Source organism: Pseudochaenichthys georgianus, chromosome 7 (genome assembly GCF_902827115.2).
Source record: "Pseudochaenichthys georgianus chromosome 7, fPseGeo1.2, whole genome shotgun sequence".
NCBI lineage: Eukaryota > Metazoa > Chordata > Actinopteri > Perciformes > Channichthyidae > Pseudochaenichthys > Pseudochaenichthys georgianus.
The window spans coordinates 17,261,368-17,286,122 of NC_047509.1; the positions used below are offsets into that span (position 1 = coordinate 17,261,368).

Genomic DNA, 24,755 nt, shown 5'->3' on the forward strand with positions numbered 1-24,755 from the left:
GACTGAACATCCCCTTTATTAATAAAGAGGTTTTCACAGTTAGTTATAATAATCAAATCAGGAAACATCTCCAGTCAATCCTCAGTCAGCCTCAAGATGTGTTGAACATGTTTGGCTGGTGAAAGTCTTTTCAGATGCTCTGTTCCTGCCCACTGTCACTCATGGAGGTTTTTTTTAATATATAACTTTACTTTTTTATGTTTCTCTGACTCTCATCTATGCATACTTCCTTGCTAACACACTTTACCATTTTCATGTCTTGACATATTTTTGAAAAACAGTCATGAGTTCCAGTTAAAGTACCTAACTCTCTCACTCTCTCTCAAGTTTATGTGAGGGCATTACACAACTATGCTTTGGCCTTGTTCTTTCCAGTGAAAGTTCAGGATAGTTATTCATAATGCTGAGCTTAATTAGACAAATAAAGAAAGAAAATGGAACAGAGGCCCGGGTGGTGTAGAGTTATGAATGCCGTCTGAAGGTTCATAAATGAAAATCCAGCCATATTAATCTCTCTTCACTCTCTCTCTCTATGTCTGCTTTTCTCTTTGCTGTCTCTCAGCTCCTGAAGTGGTGGCTCGTCACCGTTATGGTCGTCCTGTGGACTGCTGGGCTGTGGGTGTCATTATGTTCATACTGTGAGTGAACAACAAGCCTGATTAACACTTAGCTGCAAATACATTTCATCAACAAAAAAATGGCTTTGTTGTTTGTAATTCACATTTCCAGGAGTTATCTGCACGGTTTTAAAATAACTTCCCTTTCTCTGTCTCTTTATGTATGTTCTCCTTTTTGTAGCTTATCAGGTAACCCACCTTTTTATGATGAGACAGAGGAGGAGAACACAGATCTACATAATCGCATCATCTTCTGTCGCATCGTTGCTGGTGAATTTGAGTTTGATTCTCCGTACTGGGATGACATTTCGCCTGCAGGTACATAGATCCACCACACGATGGCAATAACAACCAGTTGAATTTTTAAAGGCATTGGATGTGTTGGTAGTCAGTAAATAATTGACTATTCTACCGCAGTCTAAATTTAAATGGAGCTTTTAGTTGCAATTTTTATTGTATGCCTCTTAATCAAAGATCTAATTGTCCAAATGACTACTTTTTGATTATTTCCTAACTTGTTAGTTGAAACCTTTAAATTGACTTTTTGTATTGTTTCTCTCTCAGCTAAGGAGCTCGTCTGTCGACTCATGGAGGTTGACCAGATGCTTAGAATCACAGCGCAGGATGCACTTTGGCATGAATGGTAATTGTTTGCATAATCACAGAGCACACGTTTTTTGGCACATGTCTACTGGGTTAGTTCTCACTTGTAAGATGTTTTTTGTCACCTATGACAGGATTGCAGGGAATGGTGCATCTGAGAAGAATCTAAAGGATGGCGTGTGTGCCCAGTTTGAGAAGAACTTTGCAAAGGCCAAATGGCGGGTATGTATTCACTCTTACTGTCTTTCTATAGTAGTAAATAAATGTTGTGATAAAATAGCCGAGTAAGCAGCAGAGGAAAAGGGGGGGAACAAGATTAAGGCTAGGGCAAACAAATAAAGATGACTAGCGTGAAGCATCAATGATTATGATTATAATTTATCTATATTTTATGTTGATTGCACATGAGGTACTTTTAGCTCTGCATTCAACTCTGCAGAGGTATGTCTTACATTTGCAAATGATATGGCGGTGGTCATAAGAGGACATGGGGGTAGTAAATGCTGAGGACCAAGAAGAAGGAAGTCAAGATGGCAGCGCTGACCTAACAGCATAAGTAACAGTAATAACCCTCTTCTCTCTTTCCCCATGTGGTTCCCAGGATTTGAAGGTATTGTTGTTCATTATGAGGGAGAATGGAAGGACAGAGCATGGGCAGAAACTCACCTTCAGTCTGGCATGATTCAATAACAAAACATCTTTATGATGACTGAACATCCCCTTTGTTAATAAAGAGGTTTTCAGTTAGTTATAATAATCAAATCAGGAAACATCTCCAGTCAATCCTCAGTCAGCCTCAAGATGTATTGAACATGTTTGGCTGGTGAAAGTCTTCTCAGATGCTCTGTTCCTGCCCACTGTCACTCATGTCCTGTCCCAGAAGAGATCCATCCACTCTGTCCCACTTTTCTTCATTGGATTTAGACCAAGATGTTCAAAGTGGCTCGCTCTACTCCTTTCTTACTCCTCATCTGCACTAGTATATGAAACCATATTGGTAAAAACAAGTTCATGTTCCACAATAGGAAAAGGGGTTTGCTCATTGTCTGTATTATTTTTTGGTGTAGATAAGGAGAGGGAGAAATAGAAAGGATATAAGGGATGTAGGCCACTGTGGACTGTTGAACCGCAGTGATTTGATCTCTAAGGCCCTCTGTCATTCCTCTTACGTGAATCCTGGTTCATTGACCCATACTGTACCTCAGTGTTACATTCAAGTCATACTTGAAGCTGTACAAAAGCTTCTCAGTCAAACCATATTGTATTCAGTGATATGTCTGTCCAAATGGCTTTTCACTTCCAGAGAATCGATTCCCTGGTTTAAACACAACTTCTAAGCCTACACATTTTCTTTAACTCCTTAAGTGTTTGTAAATCATAATAAGTCAGATGGGTGTAACAGTGACTGAGATTTACACCCATCTGTTCACTTACCTTTTCCAGACAACAAGCAGTCAAGGAGTGGCTTGGAGTGAGTGAGTCTTGAGATTGATTTAAACCAGGGTACAAATGTATCATAGCCTCCTGGAAGTAAACAGATGGCACCAATCTTACTGTCACATCTCACGCTTATTATGATACTGATAAATCATGGTTCCGTGAGAGGCTTATTGTCAAATACTTGTTTTCCAATCTTATGTTATTTGCATTGCCATAACCAAATAAAGGATCAACGCTTTTCTTTTATTTAACCAATATGGGTGTTAATGAAAAAAAAAAACATACTGTAACTCTAATGCCTTTAACACCTATATCTTCCTCTCCTCTTTTTTTTCATCTGTCTGTGTTGCAGAAAGCGATCCGTGTCACCACCTTCATGCAACGATTGAAGAATTCAGAGGCCCTGAATGACAGTTCAGCCGAGGCTCAGAGCACAGAGGAGGCAGGAGATAGTGAGAGAGTGTTGTCCCATGGGACAAGTAATAAGGGAGACAAAGGAACAAGTGATGAAGGTGTGACATCAAGCAGTGTGTCTTTAAAAGTTACGGTTGAAAATACACCGCTGGGTATAGAAAAGGATGAGGGGAGGAGTACGGTCGCAGAAAATCAGGATGAGGCAAAGAAAAGTATAGGCCCATCAGTAGGAACTTCCCCCTCAGATGTTCAGGAGCCTCTCTGTCAGAAAAGCCAATCAAATGCAGCCCTCAAACTCGCACAGGAAGAGTTTGACAAGGTTGGTGCAAAGAAAGCAGCAGGTGATGGAACCAGGAAGATGGCTGCCAACTTGGGTCAAGGTAAAGTTGTTCCAGAATCCAAACCAACTCCCATGACGACGTCTGACCCCTCCAAGCTGTCAGACGGGTCTTCGGGGACTAACCTGAACAAAAAACACACATCCGCCTCCCCTGATCCTAACAGTAAACGTAAGATGGCTGCAACGCTCCATGGCCCCACACCCAAAGCCTCTGCTGCTGGGACAGCCTCACCAGACAAGAGGCCAGCAATGCAGAAGGACCAGAGGGATGAGACTGATGGAAGCTGGTGTCAGACAGAATTACCTGAGGCAGTGGCAGAGAGGTCAGTGGCAGTCGCTCAAACAGTGGCACCTGAAACTGGGGCTGATGCAGGACGAGGAGTTAGATTAAGGGGTGAGGATAGCCCCATGATGAGAAGGGATAGGGATACTAGGGGAACAGACAGATACAGCGCTGAGCTCAGCATGGCAAGGCCAGGTCCTGCAACAGGACAGGGTTGTTACACAGGCAGCTCTGCTGGTTTGGGCCGTCACGCCACTCCATACAACCCAGAAGTTGGGACTGTAGGAATGGGGATGGCAGGGAGCTATGGGAGTCCATACAGTTCCCTATATATGACTGGAGGAGGAATAGGGATGTATGGGACTGGGCTACCACATGGAGCAGGCGGGAGCAGCACTACAAGCGACTGGCAAATGGACAGTGTGATTGAGCAGATCGAAAAGCAAATGGCTGCCGTGCTTGAGAAGATTGAGGGAGACATGCCCTCGCTGCTGGAGCAAATCAGTGACTGCCCTGCAGAGCCGCTACGAGCCAGGAGCACACACGCCTCTCCTGCCACCTCCCGCGCTCGCTCCTCACAACATACCACGACTGCAAACTCTGCAACTCCACCGCCTCTTCCAACCTCTCCCAGGCCTGCACTGCCATCTCTCCCTCACCTTACTATCCCTCCTCCCTCCTATCCCCCACCCTCCCCACCCACACAATCCTCACCCCAGGCTGCAGGAGAGCAAGAAGACCGGGAGGGACAGAGGGATGCTGCTTCTACCAACCAGTCCACCGGAGCTGGGATGGACAGAGGGCTATAAAACAGTTGTCCATGATGCAATTCACAACAGATGGAACATTGGATTTATGGTTCAAATTTCAAGAGGTTTAGAGACACTGTCTCACACCCAAGTATCATCCACTAACGCAAAAAGGAAAAGTAACCATGTTGATGATGTTTGGTACGGCTGTATGTTCCTTTTGAGAATACTGGTCTGAGAGAAAATGAACTATGGCATTTAAATACACTCATGACTTGAGTGTAGGAGGAGTAGTACATCTCTCTGTATGGAGCTGCAAAAAGAAAGATCATAAAAGCAAATCCAGATTGTGCACATCAAAATGCTTGCAACACGACCTTGTTATACTCAAATCTAAGCATTCAGCGCAGTTTGCAAATCCTAAATGTACACAAGTAAGATATTGTGGTACAATAATCAGCTTATAGTGTGAGTTATTGGGGAGGGGGAGTGTTATGTATAGTAATATTTCCATTATTCCTTACAAAGTGTATATAAATACAAAGAACTTGGTTCCTGATTCCTGCTTTCATCCTATGTTGTAAACTTCCTCGTAACTAAACTTTACTTTTTTAAGCAGCACATCCTATGTCATTATTTTCCATTCCTATTTATTTATGTAGCTATTAATTCAACTAGTGAGGCTGAAAAATCATAAACTTGCAGTCAAAGAGTTGTACAGATGTTCGCCATTTCATTAGCTGCTGCAGATTGAGATTAGTTTTTATTATATAGCCTAGTGTATTTAAACTTGAATTGTCACTTGAAGTGTTGTGAGTTGCTCCACACCTGGGGCCTATACTGCGAACCTGGTTCAACCTAACCTGGATATGTTTGAGTTAGCCAGTTGGCTTAATCCAAAACATACGCGCTCTCGCTAAACTGTACTACGACGCTGGTTATCAAGTGGATCGCTCAAGCCAACCGTGTCCTATCTAGTTAGGTGCGCGTTCACATGAAAGGGGTGGTATTTGGAGCATTCGACCAATCACAAACATGGAGAAGCGCACTGACAGCGCAGCGTCATACTTCCTGAATGAAAAGTGAACTTTAATACTAGTCAAAAATGAAGAAGTTAAACTTTAAACATCCATGACTTAAACACTTTATCCAGGATAAAAGCCACATAGCTGCACCTGCAAGGTGAATACAGCTGGCAAAAGAAAAAGTGTTTGAATGCGGTTCAGGTTTATGATATCACTGCCCCGTCTAAAACACGATCTGAGTTCAATTACATTTGTCTCGAGTGTTTCGTCAACTTATGTGTTGCTTAAAATAATACTTCTGCATACAGTATGTGACACTGTGAGTGTTGCACGGCCAGATACGGCTCAGCTGACTCAGATAAGGAGATATGATACATTATGAAGTGATATGCCGCGGACTGTACTTAATGTATTCTGATCCGGGTACTTGTGTTGTGGCCGATATTTAAGTAAGCTTTCTTAACGCTAATGTTATAATAGTCAGATTGCTCTGAAGATGGGAGGTGATATTCTATTAATGTTCACGTTCACACAGTCGGTGATTTTTGCCGGCCGTCTTTCCTGCGACGGCAGTTTTTCTGTATTTCCTTTCTCCTGTAATATGACTTGATCGCTTTAAACTCCGCACACTGAGCTCTGATTGGTCAGCAGGCGGTGCTTTCACTGAGTTGAGCTCTTAGCCTGCAACCTAACCTGGTCCCGACCAGGTTAGCTGCTTAGCATATATTACCATGGAGATCTAGCCTGCTAAAAAGAGAACCAGCTTCGTAGGACCGGAAAGCCGGAGTTTTCCCTGAATTTAGCCGGCTAAGCGAAAATCCTGCTTCGCAGTATACCCCCCTGTTTGAGAGCTTGATCAAAATTGAGATGCTAGTTTTCAAAGGCTTTGCAATAACAAACACACACACGCATGCACACACTCACACACACACTTCATAATTCTCCACAGTTTTGTCCATGGAGTTTGTTTTGGTTTTTCTCCAGTTTTGTCATGCATTCAATTGTTACTGTTAATTTGATAGTACTGTCTATATTTGCTCCTTTTTTATCATGTAAAAAAGTATTTATGGAAGTTAATTCTGCTTTTGGATCTATGTAATACCACGTTCTGTGCTTTTCTCCTGAACAAGTCTTTAAATCCACTATCCTGTCTGTGTAAACTGTGCACTGTTTGCAAGTCTTTCAATTAGAAAAATAAAAAAAATATGCTTTATATCGTTCGTTTTTTCATTGATTGAAAGTTATTTGACAGGAGTTGATTCAACTCTAATAGCTGTTTTTAATATGAATAGCAGCATTATATAAATGGAATCACGTAAACGCTTTTTATTTCTAAAGCTGAAAGAACCGTTATCCAATGATTTCACAGAGGCATGATAAACGCCATGCCTACAAGTCCCATCATGCCCTACGGGATTTTTGGATTAGTCTACTTGTGGAAGCATGGGGGTGAAGGAAATAATTGTTAAAAGTTAACATGCGATCAAACAATGAACTAGTGCAACATTCAATATACTTGATTCTCTAAGTAGTGTGGAACAACATTAAAGAATAATAATTCAATGTACTTGTGATACATGTATTTAAATCAGTTATGGGTGAACCCTCTTGAAGGGAATGATGGTTGTGCCTGTAACGTGCACATGTTGCTGCTTTGCTTTGCTTTCAACTGAGTGAGGGGAAACGGTTCTGGAACAGCCGGTCAGGCAGCCGTCCAGCGGAAAAACTCACACAGAGCCACACTTTTCACTTTGCAATCCGCGGTACTGTTAAGTTGTCCCATTCTTTGTTAGTTTTTTTTTTTGCTTAAATACAAACCGATTTTAATACTGCAGATCAGGCCGAGTATTATCGGATGTGGTAAGTTCTACACACTTGTGAAAGCTCTTGGTAGTGTTAGCCCCAGCTAGTTTGCTAACGTTAGCTAGTTAAGCTAACATAGCGGCTGGAAGTAGGAAAAAGTCGTTGGGTGGCTAGATAGCTTTAAAGCTAGCTGCACATAAGCTAACAACTACGCAGTCGTTTGATCTGCGTTACTGGTTATCGTTTACGTTAGTTGTTGTCGGCTTTCTGGACAATTTCAGCGTTGCTCCTCTGCTTACCATAGCATAGAAACCACTGGCACGTAACCGTTAACTACAGATTGGAATTCGCACTTTTATGTGCACGAGACTGCTCTTTCAACTAACGTCCTGTGATGAATACCGTTAACAGTAGCTTGAAAGCTAGTTGGCTACAAACACCAGATGCTCGCAGTGTTCAGAAGCAGACACAAGCTAACTTGCACCACGCAGTGTTTGTTAGACCACACTGGCAACAATTCACCTTCTCTATATGTATTTTTGATAACGTTACGATAGGACGATAATTGATGCTACCACAGCAACTCATTATTGGCGTGGTCTCCTTTTAGCTTGCCAAGTTGGGATGTCTGTTAACATGGCATTTATTATGTTCTTTGTTTTGAACTCAGTTGGAATGGTGGAAAATATTGTGTTTATCATTTCGCAGCATTGATGTGAGAATGGGGATCCCCTCGACATGTGTACCCGAGAATATGCGGCCCACTCTTTTCCTGGGCCTTTGTCATTTGCCAGGCACCCCCTCCCCCAATTCTCCTCCTCTGCAAGGAATGCTCACCCCCTAACCTCAATGTGACAGAGGGCCCAGACGCTCAGCATCACTAGGGCTAGCAAGTATCCTACCTGATGTAGTACCTGGCTCAGTTACCATTGGAGCAACATCAGACTTGACTTGAGATGTGTTTTGCTGAACTCTGATAAGGAACCACATCTCTAAACTACAATACTTCAATTGTCGTGCAATGAGTCTCCAATTTGGTATAGCATTCAGATTCTATTGTGTTTCATGGTGCATTTTGTCTTTTGTAAGTTGTGTATATGCAGTGTAGTTCCACAACGAGGCGACTTTTCAACACAAGGCCACAGTCACAAAGATGCTGTTATTGTTGTTGGATTTCATTAATCTGGGATAGACTGGTCTACACTGTTTCAAAATGCTAAAGTATAGTCCGTGTAGGACATTTGCTTTCTTTAATTTACGTCAGACATGCTCTGCTCGTTATTTCTGTAAGAATTGCAAGATTTTCCTTACAAATATCGCTGGTGGTCCTGCAGTTCATTGTACAGTAACATACATGGCATGCATCTTCTGGTTAAAGGGGCGGGATGGATGCACGTTGGCTTATGTTAGGCAGCCAATGAGCGGAGCTCCGGTCCGAGCAGCGTGCTCACAGCCTCCCTTTCCTGTTGAATATTTCAGCCCATGCGTCACAGCTCCTCCGCCCCTTTCTCCCATCTGCCATTTTGGTTTTGTTCCCGTCTGCAGTCGCAAAGCCAGCAACGCAATTACATAGACGAGACTCTCAGCACAACGACATAGTGACTCGACAGTATACCGCAGACCCTCCTAATCCTACACCGCGTTTCTTTTCTTTGTTCGAATCGTCCAAATTACAACCATCGATTTTACTGACATCTAGATACTGCGGGAGAGGAGCGGGTTCGCATTGGGAAGGGACCGAGAAGGATTATTGGTAAGAAAATAGAAATCAATGGAGCACGAGTGAAAAGGCTAGTCTTACATTCGCAAAATAATCTTACATTGGGCGATTAATTTGAATGCTGGTTTTTGTTGAGTGTTGGAATCACGATCGATATTAATAAAGGAGCTATGTTGGCTAGCTGACAAAATGAAACCGTTGCTGTATTTTGCGAGCAGGTTGCATATAGCTACAGCTGCTAGCTGGTAAAGTTGTGTTCCGCACTGGGGGAAATGCAGGCCTAGGCCGAGCTGCTAATGGATAGGCTGGCTAGCTGGTGTTTTCTTGCCTCTAAGTTATTTATGTTCCGGCTGTGTTCACTTCGCCAAATCACTTAACTGATTAGTGGCAAGCAACGAACTTAATCGGTTTCCTCTTGTTTGTGTGTAGGGACATTTATGTACCGTGTTCTTCAACGTTAAAGGCTTGATTTCGCCAGTTAACATATTGTATTGCTCATTTGATTTGCTGTATCATTGTTTGCCTTCATTTTTGTTTTTGACGAACAGTGACGGTTCAGTAAAATACAACGTTGGGTTTTGATTGGTTATATCGTTATTTATTTAACAACTTTGGTCAACTCCCTTCATTGTGCTTATCTGTAGGGACGTAAATAAACGGTTACGTCTGACTTTCTCGACGCCTGTAACGTTAAGTTTAGCTGCATTGGATGCGGAAATTGTGTCCGATCATGAATGCCGTGCAGTGAGGATATGTTCGAGTGATCGCGGCCTGTTTCACTTCCTAAAGCGGCTGAGTTTGTCTCGATTGTTCCGTTTATCACAATGTACTTGGATGGTTTTTAAAGATAGACATTTTTTTTGTTGACGCCCTTTTGATATCGCCACACTGAGGATCGTTCAAACGGCATTGTATGGACCTTGTGTCCACACCTGCAGGCCGCCGTGAGGTGTTGCTCACTTTACCGCAGTGAAGTTTTAATGGTTCAGCTCTTTTTGTTGAAACGATGTTGGCGGTCCTTAAATAATGGACAATAGAAGTACATAAACAGGCCAGCCCTGTCTCCGAGCATGAACATAACTGATAATGCTGCTATTCATGTTTCTTCCCAGGCTCAGTTCGTTTTCTAGCAGATTTGTGTTTGGCCAGCAGCCAGCCCAGCTGCTCCCTAGACGAGAAATCCTCTTGAACATGAAGGGGATTGGGCAGCGTTTGGCTTGGATACTGCTGATATAGAGCAGTAGCATTTAGATATATATTTTGAACTTATTTGAAAACCTCCATGAAATACAAACATGCTGACAGAGTTTCTTCACTCTGTTTGATTTACTTAATTGTTGAAACTGTTGACTTTACACTCGATACATAACAATTGTAAATTAATTAATAAAATCATGTTCATTGGACATTTTAAATGGCAACATTTGATTATCTTATGCTTCACAACAGGCTTTAACGGTTTGTGTTTGTTTTGATGCGCAGATGTCCAGCTCGCCGCTGTCCAAGAAGCGTCGCTTGTCAGGAACAGAGACGAAGACGGGATCCCATTGCTCCTCATCCAACTCTGTCAGAACTGATCTGTCCCATACACCTGCCAACGTGAGTACAAACACATACACTATTATACTGTTGGTAAAACTTGTTACACAAACTGATGGCAATCCATCTGTGTTTTTTCAGGGCATGGCTAAGAATGGCAATGATGCTGAGATCGATGAAGGCCTGTACTCCAGACAGCTGTAAGTCAACTGCAAACTGAAACTGACAAACTGGAATGGTTGTTAAACTAAACGGTTGTTCTAATGGTGCCTTATCTCCTTCCGTAGTTACGTGTTGGGCCATGCTGCGATGAAGCGCATGCAGAACTCCAATGTCCTTATCTCTGGTATGAGAGGTCTTGGAGTAGAGATTGCCAAGAACGTAATCCTTGCAGGAGTGAGGAGTGTCACTGTGCATGACCAAGGAGTCGCAGAATGGAGAGACCTCGCCTCTCAGGTATGTAGAAGCGTGCACAGATATTATGTTGCAAAAATACACAGATGTTTCTTTTGAGAAATGTTTCCCATTTATGGTTTTCAGGCAGTCATTGGTTCATTCAGCCATTATACTTTATTGCAGATTCTGCATTCTGTGCCTTAGTCTTTGAGCCTGAATCCAAAGTTCAGTTTGGTTCTATCTGTTATGAGTCACTTGGTTTGTAGTATTGTTGCCATCCAAAAAGAGTACTGCAGCCACCCCCACCCTTGCTAACCATAGGCTGACCCAGATTGATCAGTGGGTGGCCTCTCCCATGGTCAGCTAGAGTGAAGAGATTGTTTGTTATTTTGCTCTGAGTTTTGATGTATTTATCCAAAGGCCATACAGGTCATTGTGAATTGTCTGGCAGAAGATTATGGTTGCATATGTTTGTAATACCCGAGTTAACTCTTGTGCTCTCAAACATTTCTATTTCCGCCTGTGCCATTTGCCCCAGTTTCTTTTTCATTCTGGCTGAATTGCATAGCATATTTCTGTCATATATTTAATCAACAACTTAATCTCTGGCCACGACCACACTTGCTACACTTGAACAAAAAGAAACACATCCCCTCATTTATTAGGCAACTAAAAAATGGAACTCTGTGTAGAAAATATCAGCCAGGTGTGTCTGACTGAGGCAGGGCTCCAGACTCACTTTATTCTGGAACAGTCCCGGAAAATCCTTTTTAGTTACAGTAAATGTAAACCATGCCTGAATCAAAAATAAAAGAAATGTCAGGAGAGGAAATATTCTTATACCATTTCTCCTTATTACACAGTGAAATACATCCGTTAAAGACACTTATTTCAAATGAAACCGAAATAAAGTAAAACTGTCGGTCAAGTCTTTCCACTGTTCCAACGCTCATAAACTGTGGTTAAATCAACCTTTAATGCAACCAGCTACTTGTCAAAAATGCTGGCTCAGAAGGCTGCCTTTCCCCACTTTCTTTGCTCTGCCATTGAGGATACCAGCTGAGTGGCTCACATTGTTTGTAGGCAGACCACTTAATAGGCTGTATTTTGAGCCCTCATTTGACAGCAAAATGAAAGAGGGAGTGATGGGAAAGATTTTGAAGTGTTCTTCCGTTTGAATTGGGTGACGAACCTTTCCAAAAATCTTGTATGCAAGTAATCATATTTAGCTTATTGCAGGGGTGGGGAACCTTTTTCCTCTCAAGGGCCATTTCAATGTTTACAACATCCTCCGAGGGCCGTACAAATGATTGACCTCTGCTTAAAAAAACTAAAATCACAGCCCATTCATTTGGCCTTTCTTTCATGCTGTGCAAAGAAAAAGCAACCTCTGAATCCAGATATCTCACCATGACTCACGCATGCATGCATGTGCACGGTGTGGCATGACCACCAACACAGAAAGATATGGACACAAGATGTGTGCAAATGTTATATATAATATTTGCACACAATATTGTAATATTTAGTTTCCCATCATCCTATACATGATTTAAGTGGTGGGGGGGGACCTAACTTCCTCTAGGGGGGTCCGAAAGGTTTTTTTTTTTTTTTTTTTAATGTTGAAGTTAAAAGCATCAATCTGGTGCACTTTGAGAGCAACATTGAGAGATCTATGGATACATCTCTCAACACCCAGATGAAACAGAACTGCAAGCAGATTTATTTTTCTTTATGGATATTTTACAAATCACTCCCCTTTCAAACTGTATTATTTATTTATTTTATTGTCATATAGTAGTTTACTTTATTCTCTTATTTTTGTATAACTATAATGATCATATAAAGATGTGCCTTTACCTCACTGGTTGTAGAAAAAGCTTCTTATATTCGTTAGCATAGCTAGCTAACCAGATGCTAATAACAGCAAAGTTATTGACTGTCTGATCAGTATGACAGATGAACAGATCGCCACTGGGCTTTCAACTAAAGACAGACACGCAGAAACTGTGGCATGTGTATGGCTCCTGGGTACTCCAATTTCTGAAGTGCTGGAGTGGCGTTCTGGTGCTCTCCCTCAGAACTGCAGTCGAGACATATACCACGTGATGACACGTTAGGCTCGTGTTGTGTTCAAGGACCCTGACCTTGGCCAGGAAAAACAGGCACTCGCTTGGTTAATTTTTTTGCGGTCTAGATTTCTTACATTTTTTTCTTTTTTGCGTGTGTTTATAAATTACCTCGAGGGCCGTACCAAATTGTCTCGCGGGCCGTATACGGCCCGGGGGCCGGAGGTTCCCCACCCCTGGCTTATTGAATATTTAACTTGGTGTCAGTATTTCCCTGACGTTTTGTATATCATTGTTGCCAGTTTTACCTGCGGGAGGCAGACCTTGGGAAGAACAGGGCAGAGGTGAGTCGGCTGCGTTTGGCTGAGCTCAACAACTACGTTCCTGTGACGGCCTTCACCGAAACACTCACTGAAGACTTCATGACCGATTTCCAGGTATGACTTGGCTAGAACCTAGTGCCTAACTGATTCTCACAGCCGGAAAGGAAAGAAAAATGGATGCTAACGGGTATTTTTCTTTTTTGTGTCCCAGGTCGTAGTGCTGACTAACTCAAATGTAGAAGAGCAGCAGCAACTGGGAGAGTTCTGCCACACCAAAGGGATCAAGCTGGTCATCGCTGACACACGTGGCCTGTTTGGGTAAGATTCTGACTTTTCTACTTCATATTCTTTCCTAATGCAGTGTATACACGTGTCACTGTCTAATGCTGTGTAATGTTGTGTTTTACAGCCAACTTTTCTGCGACTTTGGTGACGAGATGTTAGTGTTAGACACCAATGGAGAACAGCCACTTAGTTCCATGATTTCTATGATCACCAAGGTTAGTCTTTACATCTGGCCTAAATAATTTTTCCGGCTACTTGTTGCGCTTGACAATCAGAAAAAGCTTTACGTTTAACATCATTTGGACAATGTTGTTCATTCTTGGTTTCTCCAGGACAATCAAGCGGTTGTGACATGTCTGGATGAGACTCGCCATGGCTTTGAGAGCGGAGACTACGTCACCTTCACAGAGGTTCAGGGTATGACAGAGCTCAATGGCTGCTCGCCAGTGGAAATTAAAGTTCTGGGTAAGTCCTGTTTCTATGTGAGAAAACAACATGTTTTGGTTAATCTGGTTATAACCAATTTACATTGACATGACTTCTTCCCTGTGCAGGACCCTATACCTTCAGCATCTGTGACACAACTGGTTTCATGGATTACATAAGAGGAGGAATCGTCTCCCAGGTCAAGATGCCCAAGAAGATTGCTTTTGTAAGTGGCTTCCAATCTCCACACTTAATTATGTTTTCGTGACATGGCGATTTTACAGATTGTTTTTCAATCATAGAACTTTTGGAGTTTCACTCTTGCGTGCATTTCAAAATATTTTCTTACATGTTGTGCTCCTGATCACCAAAGGGGTTTCTAATTGCCACATAAAAGACCTCATAATTTGCTAGTGGAACATTTTAACCAGTCTAACCTTACTCATCTCGTTTGTCTTTCCCGTGCAGAAATCCATCTCTTCTTCCATGGCTGAGCCTGAGTTTGTGCTGACAGACTTTGCCAAGTTTGATCGCCCAGGACAGCTGCATGTGGGCTTCCAGGCTATCCACGCCTTCCAGAAGAAACACAACCACCTTCCTGCACCCTGGAACAAGGTAAATCCTACTTGTGTCTCTTTATAAATACCACAGCGGCTTGAAGAATCTTGGATTTGGTTCACTTGCTCAGTAGAAATCTCAACTATTTTAACCATGTTTAAAGCTTTCGATAACTATTATTGCATTCTAACGTTGTTTTTATTGTGAAAGTTGTTGTGAGAAGTAATTAAATAACTTCATAACTAAGATAACGCGAAGTTTATTTGCAGCACTGCATTTCAAAATGTAATATCAGTCGGTGAGTTGTCTTAAGCCTTTTGTAACATGCAGACGTGTGTTTACTCTAGGCTGATGGTGAGGAGTTCTTGAAATTGGCCAAGGAGGTCAACGCTGCCCAGACGGGGTCAGCTAAAGTGGAGCAGCTGGACGAAGCTCTTATCAAAAAGCTGTCGTTTGTCGCTGCTGGTGACCTGGCCCCTCTCAATGCCTTCATCGGAGGTCTGGCTGCACAGGAAGTGATGAAGGTCAGTTGCACACTGGGTTTAAATTGAGGTAGATTCGGTCCTGAAGTAGCCGCTTTTATTTTTGTTTAAATCACGTTTTCAGTCTCTTGGTATGCTGCGGTGTATGTTATTGAAATGCATTATCAGTCATTCAAACCCTTGTGAACATGCACTAACTAACCAGTTAAATTATTTGTTATACATGATACAAATACATTCTTTAACTGTGCCCTTAAATGCTTGTTGTTCCTTCAGGCGTGCACAGGAAAGTTTATGCCTCTTATGCAGTGGCTGTACTTTGATGCCCTGGAGTGCCTGGCTGAACAGGAAGGAGGAGCCGAGCTCACAGAGGAAGAGTGTGCTCCTGTAAGTGTTCAGCTTCCCACACTTATACTGAGGAAGGATGCTCATGATGGTGGCAATAAATAGTGGTGTTAACGAGCTCTATCTTGTTTCCCAGAGGAACTGCCGATATGACGGCCAGATTGCAGTGTTCGGCACCAAGCTGCAGGAGATGCTTGGCAAACAGCGCTACTTCCTGGTGAGTCTGCCAAATAAAAACACTTTGCAGGACCTCTTCTTACATCTTGTTGCTAAGAGAGTCAGGGTATAATTTATATTTTGTGTTAAAATCCCATTTATAAAGCCAAAACTGATCAAATCTGCTAACCAGTATTATCTCTATAGCCCAAAAAGAAATGTATTCAGCCTTTTATTCCAAAGTAGAGTACACCTAGGTAGCTTTTCTCACTGAGAGGTTTTAAGCATTTCAGGTTGTTCTTTTTGTATCAAATTTTAAAAACCTCTGCAACAGTACTAAGTCACGTAGCCTAGCAAAACCGATGGACCTTGGCTACTGCCATCTGCACACGTCACTTTATTGGCCGATGCAATGAGGATGGTATATAGCTAATGCAGTAGATGTTCTTGTTCTCCGATGATGATCTAGCCATGCTAATACTGATGCACCCTGGGTGTAACTGAGTGCTACTCTGCTTCTCACGCTGATGGTATCAGTGTGTGCTGAGGAGAATTTATAAATGTGTTTTAAATGGAACTTCTTGGTTATGCTTTCTCAGTGATCATGTGGTATTCATTTATTATTAAATGTTCCTACTGTGAAAGAAAGGATAAATCAGAGGGGATGTGGTTTTAATCATTCCAGGTTGGAGCCGGTGCCATTGGCTGTGAGCTGTTGAAAAACTTTGCCATGATTGGACTGGCGTGCGGGAAGGGCGAGGTCATTGTGACGGACATGGACACCATCGAGAAGTCCAACCTCAACAGACAGTTCCTCTTCAGACCCTCCGACGTTACGGTCAGTACCATCTACGCCATATTGATCAACCGGTCTGTTGATACATATGGAAATCTATCTATTGATTTAGATTTCCAGGCAGTGCTGCATATGGATTTCTTGTGTATTGTAGCTGCTCCTGAATGCACTTCCGTTAAATGCTGTTGATGGACAATATCCTGAGGAAACATTAAATGGATCATTGTCGGTGTATTGTTTTAATCAATTACCGGTACCTTTTTTAGTGACCGATAGGTATAAGAACACTATTATTGATAAGTGACTAGTCTTGTCTCAGTTTAGCCAAGGGTCATGTTACCAAAAAAGTTGTGGTTTGAGGAGCCTTAAAAAACAAGTGCTTTAGGGCGTAACTATTGTTGGAACGTTAGTACTGGTAACCATGTAAAGATTTGTGTATGTTCCATAAGTCAGTAATGATTGAGTCATCACTGTACTGGCGGACCTGCTAGTTGTAATTTTTCATGAAAGTGAAAATAAATAAATGTTGTTTATGTGGTTACAGAAAATGAAGAGTGACACAGCTGCAGCTGCAGTGAAGCAGATGAACCCTTCCATCAGGATCACAGGCCACCAGAACAGAGTGGGCCCCGACACAGAGAGGGTCTACGACGACGACTTCTTTGAGAGCCTTGATGGCGTGACAAATGCACTGGACAATGTTGACGCACGTAAGGAACACAACTCTATTTTAACTGCTTCCTTTTATATAAAATCAAATGTACGATCTTGAAACCAAACATCATCCTCTTTATTTATGCTGTTTCTTCTGCCTTGTGTTTGTGCCCGCTGTGTAGGTATGTACATGGATCGGAGGTGTGTGTACTACCGCAAACCCTTACTGGAGTCCGGTACTTTGGGTACCAAAGGCAATGTGCAGGTCGTGATCCCCTTCCTCACAGAGTCGTACAGCTCCAGCCAAGACCCACCTGAGAAGTCCATCCCCATCTGCACCCTCAAGAACTTCCCAAATGCCATTGAACACACACTGCAGGTCAGTAGAGCACAACGTATGAAATGTGTAAAAAAATATTGAATATAGTCTCCTTTTGTAAATCATTATTTAATGATTAAACATGAGAACTGCAATATTTAAAAAAATGTGTCCCAATATGATTAAATGGAAAAATAATTTAAATGCTATGCCAGAGATGATAACACTACCTTTAAGAAACAGTTTCTTGTTTTACACTTGTACTGTAAATGTGATTTAATGAATTGAGTGTTGGAGTAATGTGTTCTCTCTCTGCAGTGGGCCCGCGATGAGTTCGAGGGACTATTCAAACAGCCAGCGGAGAACTCCATACAGTACCTCTCGTGAGTTAGCGTCCCCATCGTGTCAATATGATAACCCTGTAGTTACCTATACATATGACCTGCTTTTTATCAAGAACGTTTTTTTAATACTGTATCTTGCAGTACTAGTTTTAGGGCTGTCCCGAATACCATTTTTCGGGCTCCGGATATTCGGTAGTAATCAGCAGGGAATATTCGGTGCGGAGAGATTTTTATTTATTTTTTCCTAACACGCTCCGAGACACCTGACAACACGCTGTTAAGCAGAAGCGCAGGAAGAGCATACTATTACGATTTTATATTTATTTATTGTCTCAGTACTCGCATACATTAAAACTAAATGTGTCCTCTGCATTTAACCCAGCCGCAGTGCAGCGCCCGGGGACCAAATCTGGTTCCAAATTCCGTCTATAACGTTTTACAACCTGAAGATACAAAACACATATTTCTGTTATAACAACAATACTTTTAATAACATAGCCGTAACAGTAGGCCTAACAGGGTAATACTTGTTACCGATACAGTAAACAGTATTTAAATAAATGAAGAACGAAAAATAAATGAACGGACTGTATGCCAATAATTGCCTTAGCCCCAGATGTTCCCACATTGCTCCTATTATTTTCACTATTCGGATAAAATTGAAAAACTAATATAAAAAAACAATTCGGTTGCTTGTAACTATTTTCCAAGCAAAGTAAGTGCACGATTTTACCATGTCTAACGTTACTGTTTAAACGGCAGATAAAGCAGCTTCATCATGGCAACTTGACAACAGCTAAGCTAGGCTAGTACTTACAGCATCCGGTGACTTTTCAGAGTTGTTGTGCCACCGGCCAGTTTCTTGTCGCATATTTGGCACACTGCCTTCTTCTTACCGTCTTCCAATTTAAAATGGTCCCACACAGCTGGAGTGTTCAGCATTTTGTGTGAAGCGTGCCGTTTGCGTTTGTGACCGAGTGAACCAGTGAACGCGATGTCAGGAGCACAGGCTGAGATTGTATATATTTCCGCATTTTAACAGTGCAATTCAAAAGTATAAATATAGTATACGAATATGGTAATTCGCCTTTATTGATGGCATACATTTAGGGGGGGAAAATTATTATCCGAATAATGCAATTGAAACCCGAATAGTTGGCCAACGAACAATTATTCGAATATTCGGGTACAGCCCTAACTAGTTTGAGCTGTGTTTGTTTTTTCTTATTGATCTCTTCAGTACTTGGAAAAGCTAGTCTCATGACTAATCTACAACCTGTGAACGAGCTCAGCACGGTCCCCATAGTTGTTGGATTTTTTTTTTCACAAAATCCCACATTAACATTTTTTTTAAACTGGTTGAAAGAATGTTACGCTGACAAAATGTCATGGGGTTTTACCTCGTTCATGGGACAAAATAAATTGAACAACAGGTGCCTCTTACCTGGTTTGTAACCATCTTATAAGGGTTTTTCATGACTTGTTTTTGCAGAGATCCTAAATTCATGGAGCGTACTCTGAAGCTCCCCGGAGCTCAGCCTGTGGAGGTGCTGGAGGCCGTTTACAAGAGCCTCGTCACAGACTGCCCCCACAGCTGGGCCGACTGCGTTGCCTGGGCACGCAACCACTGGCAATGCCAATACAGCAACAACATCCGCCAGCTCCTGCACAACTTCCCCCCCGAGCAGGTACATATTCCGCTCTCTGCACGATGAATACAACCGTTCAATTGGAATGCTTGTGTTCTGGTCCTGGGTTTTTCACCTCATTCATATGGACTCAAACATAGCTATATGCCCTGGTAATTTATGTGTTTAGTTAAATTGTCTTTTTTCTCAATGTTATCAGCTTGTAAAATTGCCTTTTTGTTTTAGTCTCCTGAAAAGTCAAATCTGGTGTGTAGAGTTTCGTTTTTAAAACACTAATGTACCGACTGGGGACCCACGATTGCATTTTTCAGCCAGTACCGGTGTTTAGAATAACAATTTAGCAGATGTTTTACTGCTTAGGTTTTGTTTTTTATTCCCTTTTTGTGCTAGAGAAACGGAACATCATAATTATAAAAAAATATATAAACTGCCTTTCAAGCCATCATCACGCAAACATTCTTAAAAAATAACTTTTAAAAGCTTTTTTTAGTCTGCTATACAATTACCAACTTAAAGAAATGATTTTCAGTATTAAACAGGGATGCAAACTTGTCACCTTTCGGCGAAATTCACCGTTTTGGATCCAAAATAGGTCGTTTTTGTGTAGATCTGCAATAAAAATATTTTTGGGGTCTGGGACCCGGAGTAATCTGCGGCCGCGAGCTGTTGTGTGCCATCATGACACGCATGGTGTTCTTTTTTATATATTATAATGACGTGCGAGCTGTGTGCTCGAGTCTTCCTGCCCGTCGGCTCTGCTCATCGATGTATAATAAGGCTCTGCTCCGCCATGATGGTCTAGCTTCAGCAGCTACATTACCTACGGGTGCGTTCGTTAATATTAACTGTGTGGTCCGGAACGTAGCAAAACATTGAAATACTTAAATAAAGTACAAGTATCTCAAAATTGTACTTGAGTTTATGAACTTAGTTACTTAGTTAAGCCTTGCACAGTGGCATGAAAATAAATGCTCAACAGTGCTGCCAACATTATAAACTAATGTATTTCTATTAGATGTGACTCTTTAGCGTTTCTGTTATTATTACCTGCTGCTTTAGTTGTTCTGACTGCTAAAATCCTCTTGTTATTCCTAATTTTAAAGCCGATATTCCGTGGGTTCGGAGGGCTCGGATCCTTGTCACCTTTTTCATACCTGATGAGTTTGCATCCCTGATTAAAAGTACTGTGTTTTACCAACCATAATCTATAACCTGTAATTGTTATGATAAGTAAGGTAAGGTTGATCGTTCTAATCCTTAAAAACGACACAGGCGTTTTGTTGTTTTTATCAAATTAAAAACCTCTGCAACAGTACTAAGTCACATAGCCTAGCAAAACCGATGAACCCTGGCTACTGCCATCTGCACACGTCACTTTATTGGCCGATGCAATAGGAGAAAATAAGGATGGTATATAGCTAATGCAGTAGATGTTCTCCGATGATGATCTAGCCATGCTAATACTGATGCACCCTGGGTGTAACTGAGTGCTACTCTGCTTCTCACGCTGATGGTATCGGTGTGTGCTGAGGAGAATTTATAAATGTGTTTTTAAATGGGACTTCTTGGTTATGCTTTCTCAGTGATCATGTGGTATTCATTTATTATTTGTGGCCTTCAGCTCACCAGCTCTGGTGCCCCCTTCTGGTCCGGCCCCAAGAGGTGCCCTCACGGCCTAGACTTCAGCACTAGCAATGTAAGTATGGTTTTCTAACGTCAATCTCTGAGATGTTCTGTTCTGAACTTATCTCTCCTCAAGATACTGACCAATGACCTTTGTTTAATAGGAGCTGCACCTGGATTATGTAGTGGCAGCAGCCAACCTGTTCGCCCAATCATACGGCTTGAAAGGCAGCGCTGATCGTGCAGGTGTGATCAAGATCTTGCAGGATGTCAAAGTGATCCCCTTCACTCCTCGTTCAGGGGTTCAAATCCACGTCTCTGATCAGGAGCTGCAGAACAGCAATTCCTCTGTTGGTAAGATGCACACATGTATGTACCAACAAATCATTTAAAGCATTACACTTTAAGATCTTCAGCCGAAGAGTTGTTGAGGCAAATTACCGGTGTTGTCGGGTCATTTTGAATGCATTGTGACACATTTGCAACTGATCTTTTTTCATAGATGACTCCAGACTGGACGACCTGAAGGTCCAGCTGCCTTCCCCCGAGGCTTCCACGTTCAAACTGTGCGCTGTTGACTTTGAGAAGGTAGATGTTCTTTTCACCCCTCTGTGTTTAACTGGAATAATTGATATGCTGGGAGTCCTCAATGCAAACATAACCTGCACTTATTGCAGCTCTATTTTTCTGACTGTCGTGCCCCCGTGTTAACAGGATGATGACGCCAACTTCCACATGGACTTCATCGTAGCATCATCCAACCTGAGAGCAGAGAACTACGACATTCCCCCTGCAGACAGACACAAGGTGGGGAACTGCTTTTCATGGCTTTGAGTTAAATTTGTAGTTTCGTTGTCAGCAGTTGGCAAATATAGCTCCTTGAAACAGTAGTTTAACTTTGTTCTTTCTCCAATACAGAGCAAACTGATCGCTGGCAAGATCATTCCTGCCATCGCCACTACCACGGCAGCTGTGGTCGGCCTGGTGTGCCTAGAGCTCATCAAGATTATCCAAGGACACAAGAAGCTGGAATCATTCAAGAATGGCTTCATGAACTTGGCTCTGCCTTTCTTCGCCTTCTCTGAGCCCATCGCTGCTCCCTCACACAAGGTAGGCACTGCATGTTTTGTTTGCCTTTCTGTACTCGATATATAAAGTGGCATCTTTTAACCACTAATATACCAATTCAAACAGTAAATAGATGTTTTAAACTCCAATGATGATCTAGCCATGCTAATACTGATGCACCTGCCTGGGTGTGATGAGTGCGACTTGCCTTCTCATGCTGATGGTTTCAGTGTGTGCTGAGGAGAATGGATTATTAGTAGGGATGGGAACGATTCATCGAATATTCGAAATTATTCAGGTGTTCAAATACGAGTTATGAATATATATGTTTTTTATTTTATTTGTTGGAGGGGTGCCTAAGTTGATTACATATAATTCAATGTATGCGACAGTGCCATAGCTAAGTGTGTTAGGTCTAAAGGTGTGTGTTGCGCCGCTCACCGGTCCCTCTCAGCGGGCAGAGCTGCAGGTGCGGATCCCTCTCTCTCTGGTGTCCGGTTATACTTCACTCGCGTTTATGTCCAAATCCATCAGATCTAGCTAGTTCTAGTTAATGATATGGCTGCTGCCCCTCCCTACACGCAGACTCAAACCTCCTCTTATGCCCACATTCCAGCTGAGAGGGTCTTCTCTACAGCTGGCCTGATAGTGAATCGCCTCCGCACCCGCCTCTCCCCTGAGTAGACATGCTCATATTCTTAAAGAAGAATGAGTATGAATAGCTGCATTCTGTGCATAAGCCCTGTTATAGGTTGATCTCTGTTGTAATAGGGTTACGTTACCCTAACCCGTTATGTTGTTCGTGTTTGATCCCTCTTTCATTTAAAAACCAAGTTATGTTTTAAGCATGAAAGCTGTAGGCCTATAGCTGGCAACTGTTCAAACTGTGATCACCGGCTCAATACATTTGATATGTACATTTCAGTTAACCGTTTTTTTTGGGGGTCGAATATTCGCTTAGTTTTATTTGCTTTCAAATTCCCATCCCTAATTATTAGATGTTTGTATTGTGTCTTCTACCCCTCTAACTGGGTGCTGTTTGTGGTGTGATGTGTCATGATTGGCCTTAACCCATTACTCTTGGTGTTCTTACAGTACTACGAAATTGATTGGACGTTGTGGGATCGCTTCGAGGTCACAGGATTGCCGCCCAACGGGGAGGAGATGACACTCAGACAGTTCCTGGATTACTTTAAAGTACGTCATCATCCAGTCCTCTTCACTTCACCACCTCGTTGTGTCTGTTGCACCCTTAATGAAACCTCTGTTTCTCTTCTTGTCAGACTGAGCACAAGTTGGAGATCACCATGCTTTCTCAGGGAGTGTCCATGCTGTATTCCTTCTTCATGCCTGCTGCCAAACTCAAAGAGAGACTGGACCTGCCGTGAGTATACTGTCTCGATGCACCTCAAGACAAGAAGCCCACATTGTGAGTGTTGTAGTCCTAATTGTTTTCTTCTGTGTCCTCTAGGATGACGGAGATTGTCACCAAGGTGTCCAAAAAGAAGCTGGGCAAGCACGTGAAAGCCCTTGTGTTTGAGCTGTGCTGCAACGACCTCACTGACGAAGACGTGGAAGTGCCCTATGTCAGATACACCATCCGCTGAGCTCCACACTGAACCCACCCACATGAGGGTGGTTGTTGCAGGGGGGAGAAAAGGGTGGGTGTTCTAAGTGAGGAGAATGGGTGGTTGATCCAGGTCACCTCTATTGGATCAATCGGTTTGTTTTTTTGGGCCTGTGGTTTGTGTAAACCTGTGCCTGAGTGTACATAACCCCAGTAAGCTGATTTATGGATACTTGTCTGTGTGTTAGGGATCCACTTGTTGCTCGGCTGCAGGATTAGGCGTCTCATTGGAGGAAAGGAGCATGTATACTGGACCTTTTTTGATGTTTCTCAGTAGCAGAACCTCTCCGCTCAGTTTAATTCTAAGCCTTGGTGTTCTCTTGGTACTCCATAGCCCAGCTAGTGTCCCTGTGAAACACTCTTTAATAGCCTTCAGCACTAAAGGATGGCTCTTTTAATCCAGCCCACTGACACCCCCCTCCACTCTACTTGCTCTCTTCCCTCCTCAAACCCCTGTCTTGTAGACCTGGTCCCAGGTTTCGGTTTTGTTCTTTTTAAAGATGCACCTCATTTAATAAAAGTTCAGCCAAGAATCCCCAAAATAGCAATTTGTGTATTGAGAATCCATTTCCCCCTGACCATATCACTGCCCATAGTTCTACCCGAGACCCTACATTTTAAACCGTAGAAGCACCTGAAGACACGGCTAAACCTGAGTCAACAGCCTCTCTGGAGTCGGCAGAATAGGAACCCTTGTTGTTTAAGGCGCCCCTACGCCACCTCATCTAGCACTCTGAGGCTCTTGCACATGACATCAGTTTTCTTCTTTTTTCTCTTTCTCTTTCATGTGTTGTGTTCATTTATATTATTATTTTTTGGGCAGGGGGGGCGCAAACACCTTGTTGATCATTAATTAATTGTCTTCTTTCTACTTTGTTATCTCCAAAAGACTTTACAGTATCAGAGCAAGGCAATGAGATGTATCTTGAAATGAGAGCACTTAGTGTGATAGTGAATAAACATGTACAAAAAAAAGGTTTTCTCTGGTTGTTTGTCTTTTTCTGAGGTTTAAATATAAAAAAAAATGCAATGCAGGTCTTTAGTGTGTGACGTGTCGGGTATTAATGTGTTTTTCCTGTGACCTGCTTCTGGCACTTTATCA

General features: G+C 42.3%; 2 protein-coding genes and 3 non-coding genes across 9 annotated transcripts in view; all 5 read left to right on the top strand.

Moving 5' to 3' along the window:
- The window catches only part of camkvl (CaM kinase-like vesicle-associated, like), a 65,742-nt gene extending 59,080 nt beyond the window's left edge, over window positions 1–6,662 (top strand). For both annotated transcript variants that reach the window (XM_071203611.1, XM_034088074.2), the window contains exons 7-11: window positions 563–638; window positions 799–935; window positions 1,182–1,260; window positions 1,355–1,442; window positions 3,013–6,662. In XM_071203611.1, coding sequence (XP_071059712.1) covers window positions 563–638; window positions 799–935; window positions 1,182–1,260; window positions 1,355–1,442; window positions 3,013–4,506 — 1,874 coding nt within the window. In that variant the 3' untranslated portion in view covers window positions 4,507–6,662. The remainder of the gene's footprint in view (window positions 1–562; window positions 639–798; window positions 936–1,181; window positions 1,261–1,354; window positions 1,443–3,012) is intronic.
- A 471-nt stretch (window positions 6,663–7,133) lies between these two features.
- On the top strand, window positions 7,134–24,632 carry uba1 (ubiquitin-like modifier activating enzyme 1). 4 transcript variants are annotated; one of them, XM_034088066.2, is made up of 26 exons: window positions 7,134–7,331; window positions 10,477–10,593; window positions 10,675–10,733; window positions 10,821–10,989; window positions 13,301–13,435; window positions 13,533–13,639; window positions 13,731–13,821; window positions 13,939–14,071; window positions 14,161–14,258; window positions 14,501–14,647; window positions 14,938–15,114; window positions 15,349–15,459; window positions 15,554–15,634; window positions 16,259–16,411; window positions 16,914–17,079; window positions 17,206–17,402; window positions 17,661–17,725; window positions 19,179–19,374; window positions 20,957–21,031; window positions 21,123–21,327; window positions 21,461–21,546; window positions 21,673–21,765; window positions 21,877–22,068; window positions 23,122–23,223; window positions 23,310–23,410; window positions 23,498–24,632. In XM_034088066.2, the coding sequence occupies exons 2-26, from the start codon at window positions 10,477–10,479 to the stop codon at window positions 23,631–23,633; spliced, it is 3,192 nt and encodes a 1,063-aa protein (XP_033943957.1). In that variant the 5' UTR covers window positions 7,134–7,331; the 3' UTR covers window positions 23,634–24,632. The 4 variants fall into 4 exon arrangements, with proteins under 4 accessions (XP_033943957.1, XP_033943958.1, XP_033943956.1 ...); XM_034088067.2 differs by having other exon boundaries at window positions 7,147–7,234; XM_034088065.1 differs by lacking the exon at window positions 7,134–7,331 and adding an exon at window positions 8,791–9,027.
- On the top strand, window positions 16,026–16,125 carry LOC117450196 (small nucleolar RNA U6-53/MBII-28). Its single transcript, XR_004552573.1, has one exon. It is a non-coding gene; the product is annotated as a small nucleolar RNA U6-53/MBII-28 (small nucleolar RNA).
- On the top strand, window positions 20,771–20,870 carry LOC117450197 (small nucleolar RNA U6-53/MBII-28). The gene has a single exon (XR_004552574.1). It is a non-coding gene; the product is annotated as a small nucleolar RNA U6-53/MBII-28 (small nucleolar RNA).
- On the top strand, window positions 22,170–22,271 carry LOC117450198 (small nucleolar RNA U6-53/MBII-28). The gene has a single exon (XR_004552575.1). It is a non-coding gene; the product is annotated as a small nucleolar RNA U6-53/MBII-28 (small nucleolar RNA).
- Window positions 24,633–24,755: the final 123 nt, after the last annotated feature.

Coding starts and splice junctions, on each gene's coding strand:
- uba1 (XM_034088066.2), top strand. CDS start 10,477: ATGTCCAGCTCGCCGCTGTCCAAGAAGCGTCGCTTGTCAGGAACAGAG. Junction 15,115..15,348: donor CTGCACAGGAAGTGATGAAG/GTCAGTTGCACA, acceptor TTGTTCCTTCAG/GCGTGCACAGGAAAGTTTAT. Junction 17,726..19,178: donor AACTCCATACAGTACCTCTC/GTGAGTTAGCGT, acceptor TTGTTTTTGCAG/AGATCCTAAATTCATGGAGC.